This window comes from Balaenoptera physalus, assembly GCF_965194825.1.
Source record: "Balaenoptera physalus genome assembly, chromosome: 14".
NCBI lineage: Eukaryota > Metazoa > Chordata > Mammalia > Artiodactyla > Balaenopteridae > Balaenoptera > Balaenoptera physalus.
Window position 1 is genome coordinate 88,065,548 of NC_138893.1, and position 24,962 is coordinate 88,090,509.

The 24,962-nt window shown below is 42.2% G+C and overlaps 1 protein-coding gene across 8 annotated transcripts in view; it reads left to right on the plus strand.

The window, feature by feature from the left end:
* PBLD (phenazine biosynthesis like protein domain containing) overlaps positions 1 to 23,620 on the plus strand; it is a 43,446-nt gene extending 19,826 nt beyond the window's left edge. For 7 of the 8 annotated variants that reach the window (XM_082424593.1, XM_082424594.1, XM_082424591.1 and 4 more), the window contains 8 exons: positions 13,568 to 13,667; positions 14,042 to 14,140; positions 15,925 to 16,034; positions 16,247 to 16,276; positions 18,720 to 18,808; positions 19,046 to 19,224; positions 21,307 to 21,369; positions 22,807 to 23,620. In XM_082424593.1, the coding sequence (XP_082280719.1) occupies positions 13,568 to 13,667; positions 14,042 to 14,140; positions 15,925 to 16,034; positions 16,247 to 16,276; positions 18,720 to 18,808; positions 19,046 to 19,224; positions 21,307 to 21,369; positions 22,807 to 22,919 (783 nt within the window). In that variant the 3' untranslated portion in view covers positions 22,920 to 23,620. The remainder of the gene's footprint in view (positions 1 to 13,567; positions 13,668 to 14,041; positions 14,141 to 15,924; positions 16,035 to 16,246; positions 16,277 to 18,719; positions 18,809 to 19,045; positions 19,225 to 21,306; positions 21,370 to 22,806) is intronic. The other variant, XM_082424596.1, reaches the window with a different exon arrangement.
* The last annotated feature ends 1,342 nt before the right edge of the window (positions 23,621 to 24,962 follow it).

Genomic DNA, 24,962 nt, shown 5'->3' on the forward strand with positions numbered 1-24,962 from the left:
GAGTGTTTCCATAATTTCTCTTTCAGATTTTTCATCATTAGTGTATAGGAATGCAAGAGATTTCTGTGCATTAATTTTGTATCCTGCAACTTTACCATATTCATTAATTAGCTCTAGCAGTTTTCTGGTGGCAGTTTTAGGATTCTCTATGTATAGTATCATGTCATCCGCAAACAGTGACAGTTTTACTTCCTCTTTTCCAATTTGTATTCCTTTTATTTCTTTTTCTTCTCTGATTGCCGTGGCTAGGACTTCCAGAACTATGTTGAATAATAGTGGTGAGAGTGGACATCCTTGTCTCGTTCCTGATCTTAGAGGAAATGCTTTCAGTTTTTCACCATTGAGAATGATGTTTGCTGTGGGTTTGTCATATATGGCCTTTATTATGTTGAGGTAGGTTCCCTCTATGCCCACTTTCTGGAGAGTTTTTATCATAAATGGGTGTTGAATTTTGTCAAAAGCTTTTTCTGCATCTATTGAGATGATCATATGGTTTTTATTCTTCAGTTTGTTAATATGGTGTATCACATTGATTGATTTGCGTATATTGAAGAATCCTTGCATCCCTGGGATAAATCCCACTTGATCGTGGTGTATGATCCTTTTAATGTGTTGTTGGATTCTGTTTGCTAGTATTTTGTTGAGGATTTTTGCATCTATATTTATCAGTGATATTGGTCTGTAATTTTCTTTTTTTGTAGTGTCTTTGTCTGGTTTTGGTATCAGGGTGATGGTGGCCTCATAGAATGAGTTTGGGAGTGTTCCTTCCTCTGCAATTTTTTGGAAGAGTTTGAGAAGGATGGGTGTTAGCTCTTCTCTAAATGTTTGATAGAATTCACCTGTGAAGCCATCTGGTCCTGGACTTTTGTTTGTTGGAAGATTTTTAATCACAGTTTCAATTTCATTACTTGTGATTGGTCTGTTCATATTTTCTGTTTCTTCCTGATTCAGTCTTGGAAGGTTATACCTTTCTAAGAATTTGTCCATTTCTTCCAGGTTGTCCATTTTATTGGCATAAAGTTGCTTATAGTAGTCTCTTAGGATGTTTTGTATTTCTGCAGTGTCTGTTGTAACTTCTCCTTTTTCGTTTCTGATTTTATTGATTTGAGTCCTCTCCCTCTTTTTCTTGATGAGTCTGGCTAATGGCTTATCAATTTTGTTTATCTTCTCAAAGAACCAACTTTTAGTTTTATTGATCTTTGCTATTGTTTTCTTTGTTTCTATCTCATTTATTTCTGCTCTGATCTTTATGATTTCTTTCCTTCTGCTAACTTTGGGTTTTGTTTGTTCTTCTTTCTCTAGTTTCTTTAGGTGTAAGGTTAGATTGTTTACTTGAGATTTTTCTTGTTTCTTTAGGTAGGCTTGTATAGCTATAAACCTCCCTCTTAGAACCGCTTTTGCTGCATCCCATAGGTTTTGGGTCGTCGTGTTTTCATTGTCATTTGTCTCTAGGTATTTTTTTATTTCCTCTTTGATTTCTTCAGTGATCTTTTGGTTATTTAGTAACGTATTGTTTAGCCTCCATGTGTTTGTCTTTTTTACGTTTTTTTCCCTGTAATTCATTTCTAATCTCATAGCGTTGTGGTCAGAAAAGATGCTTGGTATGATTTCAATTTTCTTAAATTTACTGAGGCTTGATTTGTGACCCAAGATGTGATCTATCCTGGAGAATGTTCCGTGCGCACTTGAGAAGAATGTGTAATCTGCTGTTTTTGGATGGAATGTCCTATATATATCAATTAAATCTATCTGGTCTATTGTGTCATTTAAAGCTTCTGTTTCCTTATTTATTTTCATTTTGGATGATCTGTCCATTGGTGTAAGTGAAGTGTTAAAGTCCCCCACTATTATTGTGTTACTGTCGATTTCCTCTTTTATAGCTGTTAGCAGTTGCCTTATGTATTGAGGTGCTCCTATGTTGGGTGCATATATATTTATAATTGTTATATCTTCTTCTTGGATTGATCCCTGGATCATTATGTAGTGTCCTTCCTTGTCTCTTGTAACATTCTTTATTTTAAAGTCTATTTTATCTGATATGAGTATAGCTACTCCAGCTTTCTTTTGATTTCCATTTGCATGGAATATCTTTTTCCATCCCCTAACTTTCAGTCTGTATGTGTCCCTAGGTCTAAAGTGGGTCTCTTGTAGACAGCATATATATGGGTCCTGTTTTTGTATCCATTCATCCAGTCTATATCTTTTGGTTGGGGCGTTTAATCCATTCACGTTTAAGGTAATTATCGATATGTATGTTCCTATGACCATTTTCTTAATTGTTTTGGGTTTGTTTTTGTAGGTCCTTTTCTTCTCTTGTGTTTCCCACTTAGAGAAGTTCCTTTAGCATTTGTTGTAGAGCTGGTTTGGTGGTGCTGAATTCTCTTAGCTTTTGCTTGTCTGTAAAGCTTTTGATTTCTCCATCAAATCTAAATGAGATCCTTGCCGGGTAGAGTAATCTTGGTTGTAGGTTCTTCCCTTTCATCACTTTAAGTATATCATGCCACTCCCTTCTGGCTTGCAGAGTTTCTGCTGAGAAATCAGCTGTTAACCTTATGGGAGTTCCCTTGTATGTTATTTGTCGTTTTTCCCTTGCTGCTTTCAATAATTTTTCTTTGTCTTTAATTTTTGCCACTTTGATTACTATGTGTCTCGGCGTGTTTCTCCTTGGGTTTATTCTGTATGGGACTCTCTGCGCTTCCTGGACTTGGGTGGCTATCTCCTTTCCCATGTTAGGGAAGTTTTCGACTATAATCTCTTCAAATATTTTCTCTGGTCCTTTCTCTCTCTCTTCTCCTTCTGGGACCCCTATAATGCGAATGTTGTTGCGTTTAATGTTGTCCCAGAGGTCTCTTAGGCTGTCTTCATTTCTTTTCCTTCTTTTTTCTTTAGTCTGTTCCGCAGCAGTGAATTCCACCATTCTGTCTTCCAGGTCACTTATCCGTTCTTCTGCCTCAGTTATTCTGCTATTGATTCCTTCTAGTGTAGTTTTCATTTCAGTTATTGTATTGGTCATCTCTGTTTGTTTGTTCTTTAATTCTTCTAGGTCTTTGTTAATCATTTCTTGCATCTTCTCAATCTTTGCCTCCATTCTTATTCCGAGGTCCTGGATCATCTTCACTATCATTATTCTGAATTCTTTCTCTGGAAGGTTGCCTATCTCCACTTCATTTAGTTGTTTTTCTGGGGTTTTTTCTTGTTCCTTCATCTGGTAATATAGCCCTCTGCCTTTTCATCTTCTCTATCTTTCTGTAACTGTGGTTTTTGGTCCACAGGCTGCAGGATTGTAGTTTTTCTTGCTTCTGCTCTCTGCCCTCTGGTGGTTGAGGCTATCTAAGAGGCTTGATGGTAGGCTCTGGTGGTGGGTAGAGCTGACTGTTGCTGTGGCGGTCAGAGCTCAGTAAAACCTTAATCCACTTGACTGTTGATGGGTGGGGCTGGGTTCCCTCCCTGTTGCTGTGGCGGTCAGAGCTCAGTAAAACCTTAATCCACTTGACTGTTGATGGGTGGGGCTGGGTTCCCTCCCTGTTGGTTGTTTTGCCTGAGGCAACCCAACACTGGAGCCTACCCGTGCTTTTTGGTGGGGTTAATGGCAGACTCTGGGAGGGCTCACGGCAAGGAGAACTTCACAGAACCTCGGCTGCCAGTGTCCTTATCCCCCCGGTGAAACAGAGCCACCACTCGCCTCTGCAGGAGACCCCCCAACACCAGCAGGTAGGTCTGGTTCAGTCTCCCCCAGGGTCACTGCTCCTTCCCCTGGGTCCCGATGCACAGATTACTTTGTGTGTGCCCTCCAAGAGTGGGGTCTCTGTTTCCCCCAGTCCTGTCAAAGTCCTGCAATCAATTCCCACTAGGCTTCAAAGTCTGATTCTCTAGGAATTCCTTCTCCCGTAGCCGGACCCCCAGGTTGGGAAGCCTGACGTGGGGCTCAGAACCTTCACTCCAGTGGGTGGACTTCTATGGTATAAATGTTCGCCAGTCTGTGAGTCACCCACCCAGCAGTTATGGGATTTGATTTTACTCTGATTGCGCCCCTCCTACCGTCTCACTGTGGCTTCTCCTCTGTCCTTGGATGTGGGGTATCCTCCTTGGTGAAGTCCAGGTTCTTCCTGTCAATGATTGTCCAGCAGCCAGTTTTGATTCTGGTGCTCTCGCAAGAGGGAGTGAGAGCACGTCCTTCTACTCCGCCATCTTGGTTAATCTCCTCTCCCTAGCTGGATATTTTTAACCTTACCTATAGTTCAGACAATTAGAAATTCTTTTCAGAACCAAAGATGAGACATTTTGCAAGGAATTAAGTAATTTAGTAGAAAGATAGAAGGAATTAAGCTCTAACATAGGGAGAACTCAGCTTACTGAAAGTCTCATTTTAAAAATGGCTCTTCAATTGGATAAGTTTTAACAGAAGAGTTAAATTTTCTTTGACCTTAGATGCTTTGTGTTGTTACCTGGGTATTAGGAAACAAGCCAAGGTACGCTTCCACTCAGAGCAGTTAGTACAAGAGTAGATTTTCTAAAAATTACTTCAGGAACACAGTAAGCAACTGATGATCTTAAAGGGCAGGAATAGAAAGGCAGAAGTAGCGAACACGGTGGGGAGTGGGGGGAGGGGAGGGTGGGATGAATTGGGAGATTAAGTTTGACATAAATACACCACCATGTGTAAAATAGATAGCTAGTGGGAATCTGCTGTATAGCACAAGGAGCTCAGCTCTGTGCTCTGTGATGACCTAGATGGGTGGGATGTGAGGTGGGGGAGGTCCAAGAGGGAGGGGATATATGTATAAATATACCTGGTTCACTTCACTGTACAGCAGAAACTAACACAACATTGTAAAGCAATTATACTCCAATAAAAAAATAACACATTAAAAAAAGTCTTATTAAGTTGGGGCCTTTGAGTGCAAACATCAAGCTGGCAGCAGATTAAAATCACCTGAGGTGCTTTAAAAATTCCTATGCCCAGCCAATCACAATAGAATCTCTGGGGGTGGGACCCAAGCAGCACTGTTCTTTAAAGCTCCCCGGGTGATTCTAGTGTAAATCAAGATGGAGAATGGCTGAGGTTTTACTGAGACAGGTGAATATTATTAATTGAGTCTTTGGTATACCTATTTTCTCCGTCAAATGGAGCAGCAAAATGGTGATCAAGAGTCCTCATCTTACCTTGGGCTTCCCTGGTAGCACAGTGGTTAAGAATCCGCCTGCTGGGGGCTTCCCTGGTGGCGCAGTGGTTGGGAGTCTGCCTGCTAATGCAGGGGACACGGGTTCGCGCCCTGGTCTGGGAAGATCCCACATGCCACGGAGCAACTAGGCCCGTGAGCCACAACTGCTGAGCCTGCGCGTCTGGAGCCTGTGCTCCGCAACAGGGGAGGCCGCGATGGTGAGAGGCCCGCGCACCGCGATGAAGAGTGGCCCCCGCTTGCCGCAACTACAGGAAGCCCTAGCACAGAAACGAAGACCCAACATAGTAATCAATCAATCAATAAATGCCACTGCCTTAAAAAAAAAAAAAAAAGAAAAAAAAAAAAAAAGAATCCGCCTGCTAAATGCGGGGACACGGGTTTGAGCCTTGCTCCGGGAAGATCCCACATGCCGCGGAGCAACTAAGCCCGTGTGCCGCACCTACTGAGCCTGCGCTTTAGAGCCCGCGAGCCACAACTACTGAAGCCCCTGCACCTGGAGCCTGTGCTCCGCAACAAGAGAAGCCACCGCAATGAGAAGCCCGAGCACTGCAACGAAGAACAGACCCGCTTGCCACAACTAGAGAAAGCCCACGTGCAGCAACGAAGACCCAACGCAGCCAAAAATAAAATTAAATTTAAAAATTTAAAAAAGAGCCTTAATATATTTGCCCCATGTCCCCATGTAATATTCTTGAAGAGTTTTAGAAAAGTTTTGAGTGATTTATGTACTCGGTTTCACCAGATGACAAGAATCAGTATTATTCCTCAATTTACTCCTTTTTACCTCCAGTACAGTCACTAAACTCCAGACTTAGGATCTCTCTCTCTCTCCCCTCTCTCTCTCTCCATTAAAATATATTTTGCATGTTATTTATATATTTGGAAAAGCTAGGAAATAAAAATTTAACCAAAAACTTAGCATAGTTCGAAGCAATATGCTTTAGTACGAAAGGAAGAAAGAAAAAGAAGATGACGTCTATGATCCGTCTGGGGACGCTTTCTGAAGAGTCTCTCAATTCACTTCTGTGCCTTAGACCTGTGAGACCAGGCTAATTTGATGGCCTGTCAGGGACAACTGAATAGATATCTAAAGACTAGTTTGCTAGTTTTGTATCCTGTGGACACAAGAATCCTGCTCTCCTGGAGGCTAATCTAGCACTTTCCCCAATGCGTAATCAATAAAAATTAAAATGGAGGTATAAACTGTTGTTTCCACCCTTGGATTCTTTTACACATGGCTGGAGATAGTGGACACCTGAAACACCTAGAGAGAACACAAGTGAACTCAGGAGAATATCATAGACAGATAAGTGCTAAACCTTATAATGCTGACAATTCATTAGGTGTTCAGCCTGTCATTACATAGTCTACAAATATTTGTTGACATCTACCGTGAGCCAGGCTCCAGGGTAGGGACGGGAGGTATAGAGATCAGTAAGTTTGCCTGTCCTTGAGGTGCTCAGAGTCTAGCAGGGGAAATACACTTTTAAACCTGATCAATTTCCCATAGTTACCACAGAGGCTGAAAGACCAGGTACCGGATACCATGGGGACTCATGCCAGGTCCCATGGGGATGCAGAGCATGGAACAACATTGGATTTTTATGGGGGAGAAAATGCTTCAGATTTTAAGTGCAGGGCTGCAAAGGAATATTCTTTTTCATTTTGTTTAAAATTATTTAAAATTTGACTGAGATGAGACTAACTATAGAAAAACTTGGTGGACAAACTAAAGACTAGGTAATTGTACTTTGAGCTTTTGGAATACTTGATAAGAGACTGCTGGAAGGAAAGGAAAAAATTCTGGGTAACAACATTCCCAGAGCTTCTAGAATATTCTAAAGTTGTGTTTTCCTTTCTAGACAAGTCCATTTTAAAAATTTTCACATGGGGAACTTATAACACTGTACATTAGGTGAAAGCAAAAACAGATTAAGGGCTAAATGGAACATGAAACAGACATTTGAAAAAAAAATTTTTAATTTCAAAAAATCGATGGTTTTCTCAAATGCCTGACAATTTTACAATAAAGATGATGTAGAGACATGGAAAATGTATTGAAACAATTTTTTTTGGTAATAAATTTATTTATTTATTTATTTTTGGCTCTGTTGGGTCTTCGTTTCTGTGCGAGGGCTTTCTCTAGTTGTGGCAAGCGGGGGCCACTCTTCATCGCGGTGCGCGGACCTCTCACTATCGCAGCCTCTCTTGTTGCGGAGCACAGGCTCCAGACGCGCAGGCTCAGTAGTTGTGGCTCACGGGCCTAGTTGCTCTGCGGCATGTGGGATCTTCCCAGACCAGGGCTCGAACCCGTGTCCCCTGCATTGGCAGGCAGATTCTCAACCACTGCGCCACCAGGGAAGCCCTAGAAACAATATTTTAAAAAGTGAAATAGATACATTACAATGACAGCTGTGTAAAAACTATAGGAACTCCTGACCAACTATTGGAATAGGTCAGAGGGCTGTGGTAGTGAAAAGGAGTGGTACTTTGTTTATTTTTCTTTAAACCATCTTTACTGTTTAGTGAAAATAACCTCAACAGAGGTAAGGAGCCATATTTATTCTCCTTCATATTCTAACAAAGCCTTAAGGTTTTTGTTTTTGTTGTTGTCGTTTTGTGTGTGTGTGGGTGTATATGTATGTGTATGTATGTGTGTGTGTGTTTTTAGGGCAGGGCTTCTCAATAGCAGTGTTATTGACATTTTGGACTGGCAAGTTCTTTATTGTGTGAGGCCGTCATGTGCATTGTAAAATGTTGGGCAGATCCTGGGCTTTGACCCACTAGATGACAGTAGTCTCTCCTCCTCCCCCAGACATGACCATCAAAAATCGCCCCCAGTTGAAAACCATTGTTTCAGAAGATACCTTCTCTAAAGAGAGGCTTATCCTGGAGTTTTCCTGTTTAAATTATCCATAAAAACAACTTTGTTGTGTGCCCAGTGTATTTATTTATCCCGATTCAACTGGCCGTTACTGGCTGTCTACCATAAGCTGGACACTGTGCTAGGATCAAATGTAATATTCATATATGTGTGTTTCTATTCTTTTAAACACTGCTAATCATTTCCAGTGACAGCAAGGAGGATCGGCTTCACACTTTTTTTTAAAAAGTTTTTATTGAGTCTGTTACAATATTGCTTCTGTTTTATGTTTTGGTTTTTTGGGCCCTGAGGTATGTGGGAATCTTAGCTCCCAACCAGGGATTGAACCCGCAACCCCTGCTTTGGAAGGTGACCTCTTAACCACTGGACTGCCAGGGAAGTCCCTGGCTTCACACTTTTAAAGAGGAATGCTTAGTTTTAGTTCCTAAAGTACTTGCTGTTCTGGTTTATCTGGTTAAATTTAGGGACGACCAAAAGCCCCTTTTACAGCTTGGTGGGCTATATATTTAAAGAAAAACAGGTGTATAGCAATGCTGTGTTCAATCCATGTTTTAACTCATGTGCGGTGGCCATTTCCAAACTTGCTGCCCTTCCTTAGAGAGAGGATCACTGGCTCAGTGTGACCATACTGGGTCAGAGGCTCCTGGGGTTTCTAGAGGGTTACAACCTCTTATCTCATTTTTATGCCCAGAAAAATGATGCAAAGTTCAGAGAAGATTCTTTTAGGACGTTGAAGTGTTTTCCTTTGCTATTTGAGGGAAGAGAGCAACACGAAGGAAAAGGAAATGTTAATGTGGGAATTTCTGCTTCCCAAGTATCCTCACTGGCTTCTAGAACATAACTCTCAGCTTTGAGGGCAGTGACTTCAGGCAAGTTCAGCCAGATACATACTGTGCTAATTTCTTTTCATTTCACCCTCACAACCACTCTATGAGTAGGTCTTATTATTATTATCCCCATTTTACAGATGAGAAAACGGAGGCAGAAGAAGGTTAAATGGCTGACTTCAGAATCCCACCCCAGGTCTGCCTGACTGCAGGGCCCATGCTTTTACTCTTAATCGCGGTGTGCGGGCCTCTCACTATTGCAGCCTCTCTTGTTGCGGAGCACAGGCTCCAGACGCGAAGGCTCAGTAGTTGTGGCTCACGGGCCTAGTTGCTCCGCAGCATGTGGGATCTTCCCAGACCAGGGCTCGAACCTGTGTCCCCTGCATTGGCAGGCAGATTCGCAACCACTGCGCCACCAGGGAAGCCCAGGGCCCATGCTTTTAACCCACTGTACTCAATACTAGACTAGATGTCCTCCCCTTTTATGTGCTCCCACGGCACCCCTTCCCAGTTGATAACATGCATCACTCTTGTTGTAATTCATTCAGTGCCTGTCTCTCTCACTACTGTACATTCCATGAGATCTTAATCTATTCTGACTTGTTCCAACACACAAGGCCTAGCACATGGGAGGCACTAAATAGATACCTGTTGAGTGAAAGTGAAAATATTATAATCAGTGATATTATGGCAAAATCTCCTTCTAAGAGTTCTAGTTAGCCAACAATTATTCATCTTTTGTTCTCATTGGTAGGGTGGGGTGGGCAGGGTATGCAAAGTGAGTATGTGCTTTGGGTTTTGTGATGGAGCTGGAGAGACTAAGCATTCATGAGATCCATTGGAAGCAACTGAAGATGGCCTGCAGTTTGAGTGCTGCAATGTGTGGACATAACTTTACAATCGGAAATCCAAGTGCCTCGAAAGGAATCTTGATCCTAGCACAGTGTCCAGCTTGTGGTAGACAGCCAGGAATTCCTCAAAAGGAATTTCTTCCTAGATGATTTAGAACTTTCTACATCCAAGTGCTTTTCCGTTGCTGGAAGGAAAGCAGAGGGACAAATAAACAGAGCAGGACTGTCCTGTTTAGGCTGTCATATTTCTAAACTGCCACAAGGTGGGAGTATTTTAAAACTTTACTCTGATTTTCTGATCATTAATCTTTCGCGGGCCGTATAGTGATGGAATCTCAGTGTCCCAACGCAGTACATTGGAAGGCAGAAAAACAAACATGGCTCTAATTTTGCTGCAGGAAGCTTGACTCATGTGAAATTGGCAAAAGGAAATGGATATTAAAGCAAGAGAACTAACAGTTATCGGTTTGGTTTGAAACTATTATGTGTTACATTTAAAAATAAGCTTGTAGTGTAAAATGGAAACATTATTGGAACCAAAATTCAGTATTTTGAATGAATGTAGTCTCATTCTTTTTTTCCTAAAGCTCTCCAAGTTGAAGCAATATTCATCTTCTCATGATTCACCATTATTTTGATCTTTGGTTCCAGTGTAGAAATTCAGCCACGTGTGGTGCACATTGAGGGCTGCTACTGTCATACTTTCTACATTGTCTCTGGCCCCTCAGGCAAATAACAGGTGCATTTTCAGTGTTCTGGGGCAGAAATTGCACTTACAGAAATTCAAATTGTAATTGGTGAAATGTACCAAAGCAGAGAAAATTAAAGAGTTGATGGTCAGTGAAGTGTGTGTTTTTAGCTGATGTGCAAAAAAGCCCATTTGCAGAGGAATCTATTACCAATAGATGGTGAGCTTGGCTACAATGTGAAATGCTTTAATACTTTTAGAGACTCTGGTCCCAAAGATCAAGGGAAGCAAGAGGCAAAGAAAGGAAGGACAAGGATAGGGAGTTTGGCCAGATGAGATACAGGAAGGACTGGCAGGCACTGCAGGTTCCTGCAGTCAAGGAGGCAAATCCAGGCTTTTCTTCATCAACCCTTCAATCACCTTTGAGGCCTGTGACTGCTGACTCAGCACTGGGGAATTAAATGGCTCTGAGTTTCTCTCAGGTGTTATGTGCACGGGCAGGTGGGCCAGTTTCCATGGGGAACATTCAACAGGCCCCTGCGAAGCGCTTGAGTTCACTTCTGAACATTGTTGCCTTGTTGGCCTCAGCAGCACCCAACCCCCTCCTCTACTCAGGTGGGACTTCTCACTCCCCAGGCCCACAGGTGCCCAGAGGTGTGACATGTGCTCATTCCACTTCATTCCTACCATCCTAATTCTCCTTACCTTAGCTTACAGAATCCTAGAGTGTCAAAGATTTAACAGAAGGATAAAGAAGTGAGGTCAAGTGATTTGCCCAAGAAGCGTCCCCAATACAAAGCTTTTTGCCCACATTTTCCTGTCCAACTCACCAAAATCTTCCCTTTTTCTAGGTCCACATCAAGTCCTCACCTTTAAAGTCCTAGAGTACTTAATGTCAAAATCCATTGCTGATTTCTGTATCTATCTCGACTCCTCCACTGAGAGGCTCAGGCCCTTGACCACAGGACCATATCTTACACACCAGGGCTCCCCAGACTTTGATGTGCGCACGGCTCACCTGGTTTCTGGTTAAGATGGAGATTCTGATTCAGAGGGTCTGGGGCAGGGCCTGAGACTCTCCATTTCTAACACATTCCCTTGGGAATGGTGCTGATGCTGGTGGCCCAGCATGGCACTCCGTGATCGATTCTGCCTTCAGGAGTCCATTTTACCGGATAGACATTGGTTTTCTTGCCTGCAGCCTGTTAAAGGGATAATAATAACTCCCTTGTTATGGGGAGGCAGTGCAGTGCGGCAGGTTAAAGCACTGGCTTTGAACCACTCAAAAAGGTAACGTTTAAAAAAAAAAAAAAGGTAATGTTTATCAAGTACTTACTATGTATCAGGCACTGTGATGAGCACTTTATATGCGTTATTGGATTAAATCTTTTGAAAGAAAAACGTTAAGTAAAAAACAAACAGAAAAACCCATTGTGTTATTTTTTCAGAAAATAAGTATCTATGTCTTAAGTGATTTCTCTTTCTGTAGGACTACAGAGCCTCTACAGATTTTTAATACAGAGCTCCTTTAAGAAAAGCTTAGTAAGTCTCCTGTTAGGATTTTTACATCAGCTGATATTTTAAAAATCATGACTGATTTTTCACAACGGCTGTTTTATGCCTTTTTTTTCAATACAGAAACTTTAATAGGTAAACATATCTGTAATGTTATATGAGTATATGGAAAGTGTTTCAAAAGAATTTGAATCAACTAAAAGACAAGGGTGTTTAACTTGCATAACTCAGATAAGTGAATTATGAATTTATTAGAATAAAGTATAATTATTATTTATGGGTTTCAGGAGCTCAAGAATAGTAAGTTTTGCCAAAGCAAAAATACATTTGTCTTGAGATTTCTTTTTTTTTAAATGACTTTTTATTGGAGTATAGTTAATGTCTTGAGATTTCTTTAGAATTCAAAATCTAAGTAGTGATCATTTTGTTGATTAAAAAATTGCTTTTCATTCTCAAAAAGAAAATTCATGCTTCAGCCCATTTTTTTCCCTTGAGTTAAGAGGAATGTGTGTATGTGTGTGTATGCATGTATATGTATGTATGTGTCTTCACAATAACCCTTTGACCTAAGTACTATTATTCTCACTTTAAAGGCATAGAAGCTGAGGCTCCAGGAGGTGAAATGACTTGCCCACTCTTGCACTGTTTCTAGGAGCTGACCCAGGATACAAATCCAATTATGTCTGTTTCCAAAGCCCACTATAAAAAATTGTTTTATTTTGAAAAATTAAAAAACTTAAGAAAAATTTCAAGAATGAACATCTATATACTTTTCCTCTAGATTCACTGGTTCTTACCATTTGCAAAGCCCACATTCTTAATCACTCTACCATTTATTAGGCGTATTGTGTTCTTAGGATATTACACAAACTTTCTGTGTTTAATTTGTTTATCTGTAAGTGGATAAAAATATCTATATTGAGGGTTTTTAAAATGAAGGGTAACTGGATAATTATTCACTCAGCAAATATTTATTGACCTCCTTCCATCCCAGGATGAATAAAAGCATTGTTCCAAACCAGGACAAAGCAAGGTAGCACCACAGTTGGTGCTCTCATAGAGCCAGAGTCAGAGGTGGGGGGAACAGACATTAAAAGGACATAGCAAGTAATTTCAGGTGGTCTAAGCACGGGGGAAGAGACAGAGCAGTCTGGAAGGCTTTCTGGAGGAGGTGACCTCTGGCCTGAGGCCTGACTCATGAAAGGGAGTGAACTGTGCGTAAATGGGGGCAGAGTGGTCCAGCCTGCTCAGAGTGGGCACCTAACATCTCTGCATCCAACAGGAAAGAGAGATTGTGGCGTTTCCATTTGCAGAAATTATTTTTAGAAGAGAACACATGCTCACAGATAGACTAGATGATAATCTGACAACGGTAGCCCAGGCCGGTAGGTTTTCAGAATCTGTTCTAGCTTTTAACCTCCACCGCTCTTCACATGGCTGCATGCATGGATTTCTGAAAAACCATCTTTATAAAAGTGCCTTGAATTCCTTGGTGATTATTTCCTTTTAGGCATATAACTTTTAATATTAATAAACTGTTATTTACTAGTGGCAATTGCTGTCCAAGGAAGTCTGATTTTTGTTTCTGGAGTCTCAATAACCTTTTGTTTCTAATTTAGAAATTGGATGAAGACATGCATCAAAAAATTGCAAAGGAAATGAATCTCTCTGAAACTGCTTTTATCCAAAAACTACACCCAACTGACAACTTTACACAAAGTAAATACTCTTTTTTTTTTTTTTTTTAAACCATTCCTGAATGGCACGAGAAGCTGCTTTTCCAGTGGGGGAATGTTAGTTAAGGGAAATGTCCATGTACTATTTGCAGGCAGATAGGAGGGAGAGGGGGAGCTTCTAATCTGGTTCTCATTTCATCTGTGGGAGCAGGTGTTGGTGAATTTGAGTGTTTCAGCTCCAGATCTAGCACTCGGGGGCCCTAGGAGGCTTGCCTAGACTTTGCTCCTCCTTTCACAACATGTTTCAGTGATGAATCATGCTAATGAAATACTTAGAAAAGAATAAGAAAATGAAAAGTTTACGACCCCCTTGTATGGGAATGATCTCGTCTCTCTTTGGTTTTTTCTCCTCTGAAGGTTCCTGCTTTGGATTAAGGTGGTTTACACCAGTGAGTGAGGTTCCTCTCTGTGGCCACGCTACCCTGGCTTCTGCAGCTGTGCTGTTTCACAAAATAAGTAACGTGATTTTCTTTTATGAACTTACCATTTAGCAAATAGCAAATATTTTAAAAAACTCTCATACATTCTTTCCTGTGAACCAAAGTGACTGGTATAAAGACATTGCAAAGTTTATTTCATGCGATTTATTATGCAGAAACAAAAACAGCAAGCTTCTATAACACTTTGATCTTTCAGAGTATGTGCCATGCATGTTGGAAAGCCATGGTCATTGTTTCCTGGAATGCCATTTTCTTCTAAATAGGAGCTCTCTGGTCTCTGTGACAAACACAGGAGCAGAGCTTGCAAGGCAGAATAGTTGTCTAACATGATATGATATTGGGGAACCAAAAGACATACTTTGCCCCAAATAGGTCCCCACCCACATTGAAATTCATTTCACAATAAGAGCTTTTTTACTCTGAACTTTAAATATTAATGAGCCCCAGTTGTATACATTTACCCTGTGAAAAGAGGATGCAGCACCTTAATCCTACCTGTTTCCATCTCAGCTACACTTAGTATAATAGATAAAGATCAGGGCTTTGTGGGAATGAGGCAGAGAGATGCCGGGAAATGTCCTAAAAGTGGAGATGGAAGCAGCCATGAATAAGTGTAGACAACAAACAGAAAGTTAAACAAGGAAATAAACAGGATCATACGACAGAGGGGTAACTGTGGGGAGTAGGGTGTTGGAAAAAGAAGTTCTCTGGGGGAGTAACTTAGATGGGGCTGATAAGGGAAGGTGTTAATAGGTCAAGTTTGCCCAGAAAGCAGACTCTGAGACACACTGGCATGCCAGAAGAATTGGGGGCAGTGTTCTTGAGATCAGTATTGTTAAGGGAGTAAAGAAAGCAGAATTGAACACAGGGAGAAGTTGAACTGCAAAGTGGTAGCACCAAAGAAAGGCCTGATAGTCCTCCACAGGGTGGGCCTAAGGTTCGATGAGAAAATGCTTTGTAAATAATGATGTCTTACACCAATTATAATGAGAAGAATTCAACTTTGGGTTTCAGAATGTAAATTTTATTCTGTAAAAGTTAATCAGCAGTGCTGAATTTCCTCACCTTTGAGATATGGTTAAGTATTACAGAAATATTAGGGAAGAGAAAAGAATTAAGTCACAAATCTTTGTTTTCACTAAAAATGTTACCCACACTGAGATAAGTGGCCCAAGTTGTATCAGTAACGTGAAGGGATATTATATCAGGGTTGGTGATCTAATCTTTAAATCAAGATTTTATGTATAGTTTGGTTTGTTTATGGTAAGCTTGATTTGTTCATCTCAGACTGTTGTACATAACCTGTATGTTCTATTTGTCATCCCTTTGGCTTATCTTAAACTAGTAGAGTTTATAACTCTATAGTATTATAGGGGGATAGTTAAAAATCTGCATTAGAAAACATTATAGCATCCCTATGAGCTATGTTTAATTATTACCCCCAATTTATTGGTAAAATGAAATTAGTATAGTTTTAATTATTACCCCATTTTATTAATGAGGAAATTGAGGTTTAAGGAGATTAAATAATTTTTTCAAAGGCACAGCATGATGTCAAGTCCAATCAGTTATGTTCTTGGTTCTCAAGTTAGAATCCAGTGAGAGTTTTCTCCACTTAGGACCCCAGTAACCCAAACCTGGGACCCCTTTACTGGAAAGGACAACACTGCCAGAGAATCTAAGACTACATAACAGTGATCAAAACAGACATGCAACTATATAACAATGTTTATTTTCCTATTTCTTGATTCCTTTCAAAAAGTTTTCTAGTTGACAAAATAGAATTCTTTTTTTGGCCAGAAAACATGAATAGCACCCTAACCTTTGTCACTCTGAGTGGGGAACTAAAGGCCAGAAGAGAAGAGGACGGTATTGTCCTGGACCTGCCTCTTTATCCAGCCCATCCCCAGGTCAGCTCTTTTAAATTTTTTTTTTCTTTTGGCCGCCCTGCACGGCTTATGGGATCTTAGGTCCCCGACCAGGGACTGAACCAGGCCCTCGGCAGTGAGAGCATGGAGTCCTAACCACTGGACTGCCAGGGAATTCCCAGCTCTTTTTAATTATTGCCGTAAACTGAGAGCTTTCCTGTTTTACAGTAGTTTTGTCTTTTTTCCCTATCTAGGACTTCCATGAAGTGGAGGAATTGATAAAGGTTGGTGAAAAGAATCAAACCTGAGCCGTGTGATTTGATCATCTGTTATCGTTTGAACAAAGATTCGGTACTATTTGATCTCAACAGATAGGCATTCTACCAGTACCAGTGTTCCATTCTAAGCTTGGTTGAATACTGCACTGTGCATTTGAGATTTGAATTTTAATATTGAATCTAGGGACTTCCCTGGTGGTCCAGTGGTAAAGAATCCACCTTACAATGCAGGGGACGGGTGTTCGATCCCTGGTTAGGGAACAAAGATCCCACATGCCTCGGGGCAACTAAGCCCATGTGCCTCAACGAGAGAGCCGTTGTGCGCAAACTACAGACCCCGAGAGCCACAACTAGAGAGGGAAACCCCACACGCCACAACTAGAGAGAAGCCCTTATGCCACAACAAAGACCCGACACAGCCAGAAAAAAAAAGAAGAAAAATAATATTGAATCTATTTAGTGAGAAGGTTGACCAGTTTTCCCTGACTCTTCATTATCCGATTAGCCTCCGTGGAAAGGTGGGGGAGGGGAGACTGTCGTGTGTCAGGCTGAGAGTGAAAGAAAAGAGTGGAAACTGCCTGGCAGCTGTCGGTGTCCTGATGTCTTTAGTGGAGAATATGCCTGAGATGACAGGGCTGTACTTTGATGGAAGAGAGCAGGAAAGCATGGGAACCTCGACAGAGAAGACAAGATACGTAGACCGGCCTCCTCACGGGGTCTGTGTGGGGATGGGGCTTGATGATGATGATGGTGATGATGACGATGATGACAACGGACATTTTTGAGTCTCCCCTGTGCAGTGCCATGCACTAAGTGTTTTAATGTATTATCTCATTTAATTCTCACTGCCACCCAGTGCAGCAGGCACTACAGTTGTCTCCCAGAGATTCCAGAAGGCCAGAGCAGCCCTGCATGGCCAGGTGCTTAGTTTGTAGAGCAGGAAGGGCCCAGGTCAGGACCAGACCAAGGGCAGCCATGAGAAAAAATGATTCTGTAAAATGGCGTATTATGGTATTTCTCAGTGAATTTTCAACTCAGCATTTGTAATCTCTGTAGTGTTTTGCTTCAAGTTTTCAGAGTATAAGCAAGTATCATGGATTCTGATTTTACACTCAGCTCTACCTATGGCTTGAGTTTTGGGAGACAGGCCAAATTCATAAATGAACTACTTTAAGCGTATTGGCAAGAAAATGGAAAATATTCACAGTGGTAGACCTTGTTCGTGGTAGAAAGAACTTAACCTGATCTCTCTAAGCCTCAGGGTCGGCATTTGTAAAATGAGGATGATGAAGGGTTATTTATTGTGAGTATTGTCATTTTGTGTTCCTAGAAACTGGCAATAAGATTCTCAGCTGAGAATTAAACTTTCAAATTGACATAAGAATCCATGCAGAGAAGGGCTGGATGACCCTTCAGAGAGACTGAGAGGCCCCAGAGAGCAGATGAGATCGGGCTGTAGGAGTTCCCATTTCTAGAGAAGGGGGACATTGGTCAGCAGTGGTCACAGAGGCAGACATTCCAGGCATCACCCACGGCAGAGGGAGTCTAGGCCATAGGACCTAGAACACCTCAGTCCCTAAAGAAGATTAGAGAACCTGAAGCCACCTAGTGACAACCAGACAACTACCATGTAACTCTTGTCTGTTCTGCTGGCAGCTGGTGGTGGTGCCACAGGATGACTCGAAGGGGCTTTTGTCCCCTCATAATCTCCCTCAGCACCCCAAGCCAGCAAAGACAAGACAGACATACAGTGTCTTAGATATGAGCGAGGCTATGTGCAGCCCAGTAAAGGGTGAATCAAGGTATCTCTAGAAAATGTTGCTACGTTCTTGATCTGTAGCATACAGTCTACGTGAGAACAGCGAGCTTGCCAAGCAGCGCAGCATTGAGACAAGTGCCCTAGTTCCCACTTCCAATCAGACTGCTGGCCCTGAGTCCTTCCCATGTGGAAGCTTCTAGTTACTGCTGCAGGAACTCCACATTTTATTTCATTTAATCCTCACAACACCTCCAAGAGGCAGGCATGAAGCCCCCACCTCTACAGATAGTAGACAGTAGTAATTCAGAGCTTTGACTCCAGGGCCCCTCAGACCTGGGTCAAGGTGTGTGTGTGTGTGTGTGTGTGTGTGACCTTGGGCCTCTCTGAATCTTCTTATCTGTGGGGAAAATACCCACTTGAAGGAGTTGTATGTTGAGGCACGTAGTAACACGTGTGAACAGTGCCTATCTTTGGCTAAACTCAGAGGGTAAACTCAACCCCCATCAAGGTCTCTGGCTGCCAGGAAACTGGCTTTCTTGAGCAATACCTTGAGTCCCAAAACTGACCTGAAACTCCTGGGATTGGAGATGTTGGGTGTGCCTGGCACAGAGCAGACGCTCATGAGAGGTTGCTCTCCAAACATGGGTCAAATTCATAAATTCCTGAGGAGGTTTTGGTCTGTCTCCATAGACTGCCATAGGTGACACACTGGTTCAGGACATCCGCTATTCCCCAGATACCCGAAAGCTCCTGGTCCGGCTCAGTGATACTTACAACAGGTAAACAAGATTTTTGGCTTCGTCAGGACCCTGGGGATGGCCGAGCACCCAGATTTATAGCTCTGGCTTGGTCTGGCTGTGCCATGTTCCGTCAAACCATGATTTACACAGCCAGAGAGTTTTGTTCCCCTCCTGGTGAGCCATTTGGCAAGCTGCATCCTGGCCTGCTTTACAGAGTCTGGGTAGTGGGTAGTCTATTGAATGGCTTTGTCCTGATCCATCCCGTTTATGAACAAGGTCATTTCTGGAGAGCCTGAAAGTGAACACACAGAATCTGCCGCAAGTGGAAAACACGGGGAAGGTGAAAGGACTCATTCTCACCATCAAGGGAGAGCCTGATGGGCAGACTCAAGCGTTTGACTTTTACTCCAGATATTTCACTCCATGGTTTGGTGTGGCTGAAGACCCCGTAACAGGTACTCTTTGACTTGAGTCCTGAAGAGGGCTGAACAGTGGGGAGGGAGGAGGATAACAAGTAGCTGTTTATGTGCCCTCCACGTGACCTTTCAGGTTGTTCGGTTTCTGAGCTGCCTTTGTTTCCCTACCTGCCCCTCCCCCATCCCTTCCCTGAAGTCTCATGTGAAAAACACAGAGTTAAGGAGGCAGTACAGCAGGGTTAGACTAGTGTCAGACAGCCTGGGTTTGCATCCCAGCTTCCTAGCCGCTGACCTTGGGCAAATGACTTAACTTTTTTTTTTTAGATTTTTTTTGATGTGGACCATTTTTTTAAAAGTCTTTATTGAATTTGTTACAGTATTGCTTCGATTTTTATGTTTTGGAGTTTTTTTTTTTTTTTTTTGGCCGCGAGGCCTGTGGGATCTTAGCTCCTCGACCGGGGATTGAACCCGCACCCCCTGCACTGGAAGACAAAGTCTGAACCACTGAACCACCAGGGAACTCCTGACTTAACTTTTTAAAGCTTTTGTTCCCTCGCTATAAAATATGGATAATACCTCATAGGTTATGTAAACACAACGCATGTTAAGTGCCCAACACAGTGCCTGGCACATGGTAAGTGCCCAATAGCTATTAGGTATTTTAATAATAACAACAAAACTGGCTCCCTGAGCCAACACTTCTAGAGCTGCCATTTGCAAAATCCAGTGGCCAGTGTCCACTACATTCCCAAAGCCTTTTGTCCTTTTCAGTAACCAGCCTGCATGATCATTGATCTAGATAAGATTTGGTTTTTGAAGGATCAAGCCCTGGACTGCTGGTGGGAAATTGGGACAGGCACAGTGGTTTTGTTTTTTCCTCCCCTCCTCATTTCCCTGACCTGCCCACAAAGTGGGTGGGATGGGTTCAGGAACGTGGGTATTCAGGATCTTCTACCAGACAGAAGCAAAGGGATGAAAGTGAAGCCTCGTACTTTCATCCTCCTTGAGAAGAATGGGCTGAGCCGCAAAAGGGAGGATGCTGGATGGAGGAGGCTGGTGGATGGGATAGTGGCCAGGGTAATAGGAGGCTGAGCAGAGACTGCGAGCCTCCTGTTCTGGTAAGGTGGCAGGGGCTGGGATGGTTTCAGGGCCTTGACTTAGTTACTCTGAGGAACAAAATATGTGAAATTCAAAGCTCAGCAAGCAAGCACTTTTAAAGACTCAGGAAAATGCCCAACGACTGTTGGTCCAACTCAACCCTCCCCAATAGAAAAGAAGTTCTGAGTGGACTTACACTTGCACAGCTGCTTCCCAAAGATTTTAATTACCACAGAGGGCAAGTTTTTCCCCCTGTAATAATGCTTTACTAGAGTGGGAAGGACAGTGATGAGCAACCGTTTCAGTTTGCTTGAGACCGAGGGACTTCTCAGCATACAGGATCTTCAGTGCTAAAACCAGGACAGTCTCAGGCATACCGGGATACTTGGGCACCCTCTGTGGACCCCCCATAACATTAGTAAGTTTTCCTGAAGGAGAGACCTTTTCCAAACCATCCTTTTTTCTCCCAAAGACTTTTCTGTCAGTTATTACTTTACATTTTGTTTCTTCGTTTTAATATCTATTCTCTGATCTAAACCTAGGGCGCAATCATATGAAAAAATACCTCACTAAAAGAAAGTTCTTCCGGCACCGAAAACCTGTGAATGCTGACTTGGTGGGAAATTTAGCCTTTTGTCAGAGTTCCCACCTTTTCTTTCATGTGTGTCCTAAGAGGAAGGAGATATTTTTCCCTTGAAAGATGTAGATAGATTTATGTGAAGACCTTGATTCTACCATGGGCTGACAGTGAACTGGTAGACAAGACAAGAATTAAAACCTACAGTTTAATTCAGCCTTCAGAAAGTATAAGACACAGCGGATACATTGTTTGGAGGAGTTATCCGTAAATTCTATGTCTTCCTTTCTATTTCCATCCTTAATTCCACACTTGGCTGTGGCCACGGCCAACATACTAAGTCACCTAAGGTTTAGTCAAACTGGATAGTTGATTGTTTATGAACTTAGCACAGAGTTGCCCCTGTTTTCTTTGGGATTGTACCATAACTTTTCACTTCTTTTAAGGGTCTGCACATACTGTTCTCAGCAGCTACTGGTCCCAGCAACTGGGGAAGAAAGCCATGCACGGTAGGACAGCTCTTTCTCAAATTTTAAAAAATTTGCTTAACTTGAAGCTAGTATTCCTTCTCATATGTACTATCCACTTGAAGATGTAATAAAATGTTAACTATCACCCACGTGAAAACGAGAGGTTTTGAATTCCTTCCCCCGAACCTTCTACTCAAAACATCCTCCACCCCAAACATCTTCCACCTGTGTCTCTCCCAGCACAAGGACACACTTCTAATACAGTAAGTACCCAATAAATGTTTGTTGAATAAAGTTAACTGGCTGTATAACTTTGGCCCAGAAAGCTTATTTATAATGTGACACGTTGAGACTGGATGATTACCAAGGTTCCTTACTGCCATTGCTAGTTATGAGATTAAATCAAACAAACTGCTTTGGAACCAAGTCTCCTAGTGATCTACATATTGCCTGAGGCAGAGAAAATAAATGGCAGCCAGTGGAATTTACACAGCTAGTACTAACAACGTAGCTGGTAGTCTGTATGTGGTACAGGCTACACAATCAAAGTAGGAGTTTGACTTTAAAGGATGGAGGTTCTTGCTTAGTGGGATGGTTAAGCCTCTGTGACCCTGATTTGGACATAGCACGGTGGCTGTTCTCTTTCCTTGGTGAGCCTAATTACTCCCCTGAGCTTAGGAAGCCTGAGGCTGTGCCTCGTGGTTGCCTGACAAGTGTGGTTGCTGGCTAACCACAATGAGTAAAGAACTCCCTTTGTCCTATTCAGACCTCGGACGGACGGTGGGGCCTTTTCAGAAGGGCCAAGAGCACCCCTCTTTATCTTCTTAGACTTTTAGTCCTAGCCTCTGTCTTTTCACATGTGCTTGCTAACTCCTAGACAGAGCCAGGGAGGATGCTATGGGCGCGGTATGTCTGGGGCATTACAGGAAGTAATAGAGGAAGTGGCTCAGGAAGCGAAGCGGTAGAGCTGTGTATTTTGTGGATCAAATTGCGTCTGTGGTCTCTCAGTCCTCAGGAGAATGGGGTGGGCTGGGCAAGACCATGCACAGATGAAGGAATGCATTCTATTTAAAAAAATTTTTAAGATTAATTGATTTTTATTAAGGTAACATTGATGTATAACATTATATAAGTTTCACATGTACATTGTATTCCTGCTTCTATATACCCTACAACGTGCTCACCACCAAAAATTTATTTTCCGTCTTTCACCGTACAGTTGATCCCCTTTACCCATTTTGATCTCCCTGCTCCTCCCTGACCCTTCGCCTCTGGCAACCGCCCTCTGTTCTCTGTGTCTATGTATTTGTGTTTGGTTTGCTCATTTATTTTGTTTTTGTTTGTTTGAACGGATGTGTTCTTTAAACTGACCTGGGAGGATTCTAGAGCTTGTAATAAGTGGTCTCTCACTATGTCCTGTTAATTAAAAAGGGTGAAAATGATCTTAATTTGTGACTCGTTTTATGTTTTCTTTAGCCTTTCAGTGTTCCAGCCGGGGAGGAGAATTGAAGATTTCCCTGCGTCCTGATGGACGAGTTGACATCAAGGGAGGTGCTGCTCTTGTTTTAGAGGGCACGCTGACGGCCTAGATGTGCTTGTGCGCGATGCTGCAATCTTGACTTACCAAGCATTTTCCGCGTAGAAAGAAATGTAAGGGGCTGCTTTGAATAAAGTTTGCATAGTAGTCTACTTAATCCTCACCTTAGACATAGAACAACAAAGACATATTAATGGAAATTTAATAATGCTTCCTGACTAGTTAACTAATGGAGTTTTGGCTCTACCTGTGAGTATATTTGAAATGTAAGTAACCAATAACGAAGAATAATGTTGTCACCTTTGATTATGAGCACCAAGCACAAAATGAGGAACAAATTTATGAGGAGTAAGATCAAACCATTTAAACTTAGGTGTACCAGACAGACTATTTTGCAGCCATTGAAAAGACCCAATAACTATGAGGAAATATGAAAAAAAATTTCATGATACAATACCAAGAAAGAAAATCATGGTTGAGTATAAACTGTTAGCAATGTTATTCTGTGTCTGTGGAGAATACAAATTTGTATAGACAAAGATGGATCATGAAGATAGAAAAGTGAAAAGAGTTCGCATGTGGAGGGTAAGATTGGAGTAATTTTAATGTACCTAAAAAGTTATTTTCTCCATTGGAACACACTCATGTTTAATAACTAAAAATCAGGACATGTAACTAAATAACTAAAAAGCCCAGAAATTTTTTAAAATGTATGTGTGATAGAGTGGTAGTAAAATTAAACATGAAAAGTAATATCTTGCCTCTTTCCAAGTTCTTTTTGGGGTGGGAATTCCCCTTGCTGTGGCTCCCATGTATTCTGCAAGTTAGGTGCCCAGCTGGGATCTGAATTCCCAGCCCATGTGTCAGATCTACTGCTCAGCAATCTGACGTGGTTGGTAAAAAGCAATTTGCTGTCTCCTGTGTATAAGACACAGGGCTAGAAGCTGGTGGGGTGGAGAGCTGGGGGCCAGGCTGCAAAGGAGATTAGAGGGGAAGCTTATAGAGCTCTCAAGGGACTCTGGGAAAACCAGGCTCATCCTTTCATGAAAAGATAATGAGCACTTGCACTGGTCTGTGATTAGGGTCTACATATGGCAGACACTGAATGCTATGGCGTAGTCAGGGGAGTGTTGAAGGACAGGGCTTCGAAAGACTGGGGCATGAGTAAGGCTTCAGAGATGAATGCACATGGCATGTCTGGGTTTTGTCTAGAGTTTCTACATCCTGAAAGTAGTTAGGTTCTATGGGGGCTGAGAGAAATAAAAGAAAGTAATTATTAAACTAACAATCCAGTTGAAGAGATAGCATGTAAACACAAGGATAGATAAATAATACTGTAAGCTTTTTTTTTTTTAAATTTATTTATTTATGGCTGTGTTGGGTCTTCGTTTCTGTGCGAGGGCTTTCTCTAGTTGTGGCAAGTGGGGGCCATTCTTCATCGCGTTGCGCGGGCCTCTCATTATCGCGGCGTCTCTTGTTGCGGAGCACAGGCTCCAGACGCGCAGGCTCAGTAATTGTGGCTCACGGTCCTAGTTTCTCCGCGGCATGTGGGATCTTCCCAGACCAGGGCTCGAACCCGTGTCCCCTGCATTGGCAGGCAGATTCTCAACCACTGCGCCACCAGGGAAGCCCCTGTAAGCTATTTTTATTGTTGTTTTTTAAACTATTAAAACCTATAGAAAGGACATAGGAATCATGGCGATTGTGAGTCATCCCCAGGGTATGAGAAAGGGAGAACTATGGTTCTCCAGGTGTGGTACCTAGACAAGCAGCATCTGCACCACCTAGGAGCTTGTTAGAAAAGCAAATTCTCAGGCCCCATCCCAGACCCACTGAATCAGAAGCTCTGGAGATGGAGACCAGAAGTCTGGTTTTTAACAAGCCCTCCAGGTGATCCGGGTGTACACTTAAGTTTGAGAACCACTAGTATTCAGCCACTGTTTTCTTCCCTCCCAAGTGATAATTGCCTTTGTAGCTCAACAACTTTAAATGTGCATTATCTCAAAATCTCCTTGACCATACCAATATACTTGCTGCTTAGTGCAGTTTTGGAGGAGCTGGGTTTTTTTTTTTTTTTTTCCCTCTTAGCTTCCAG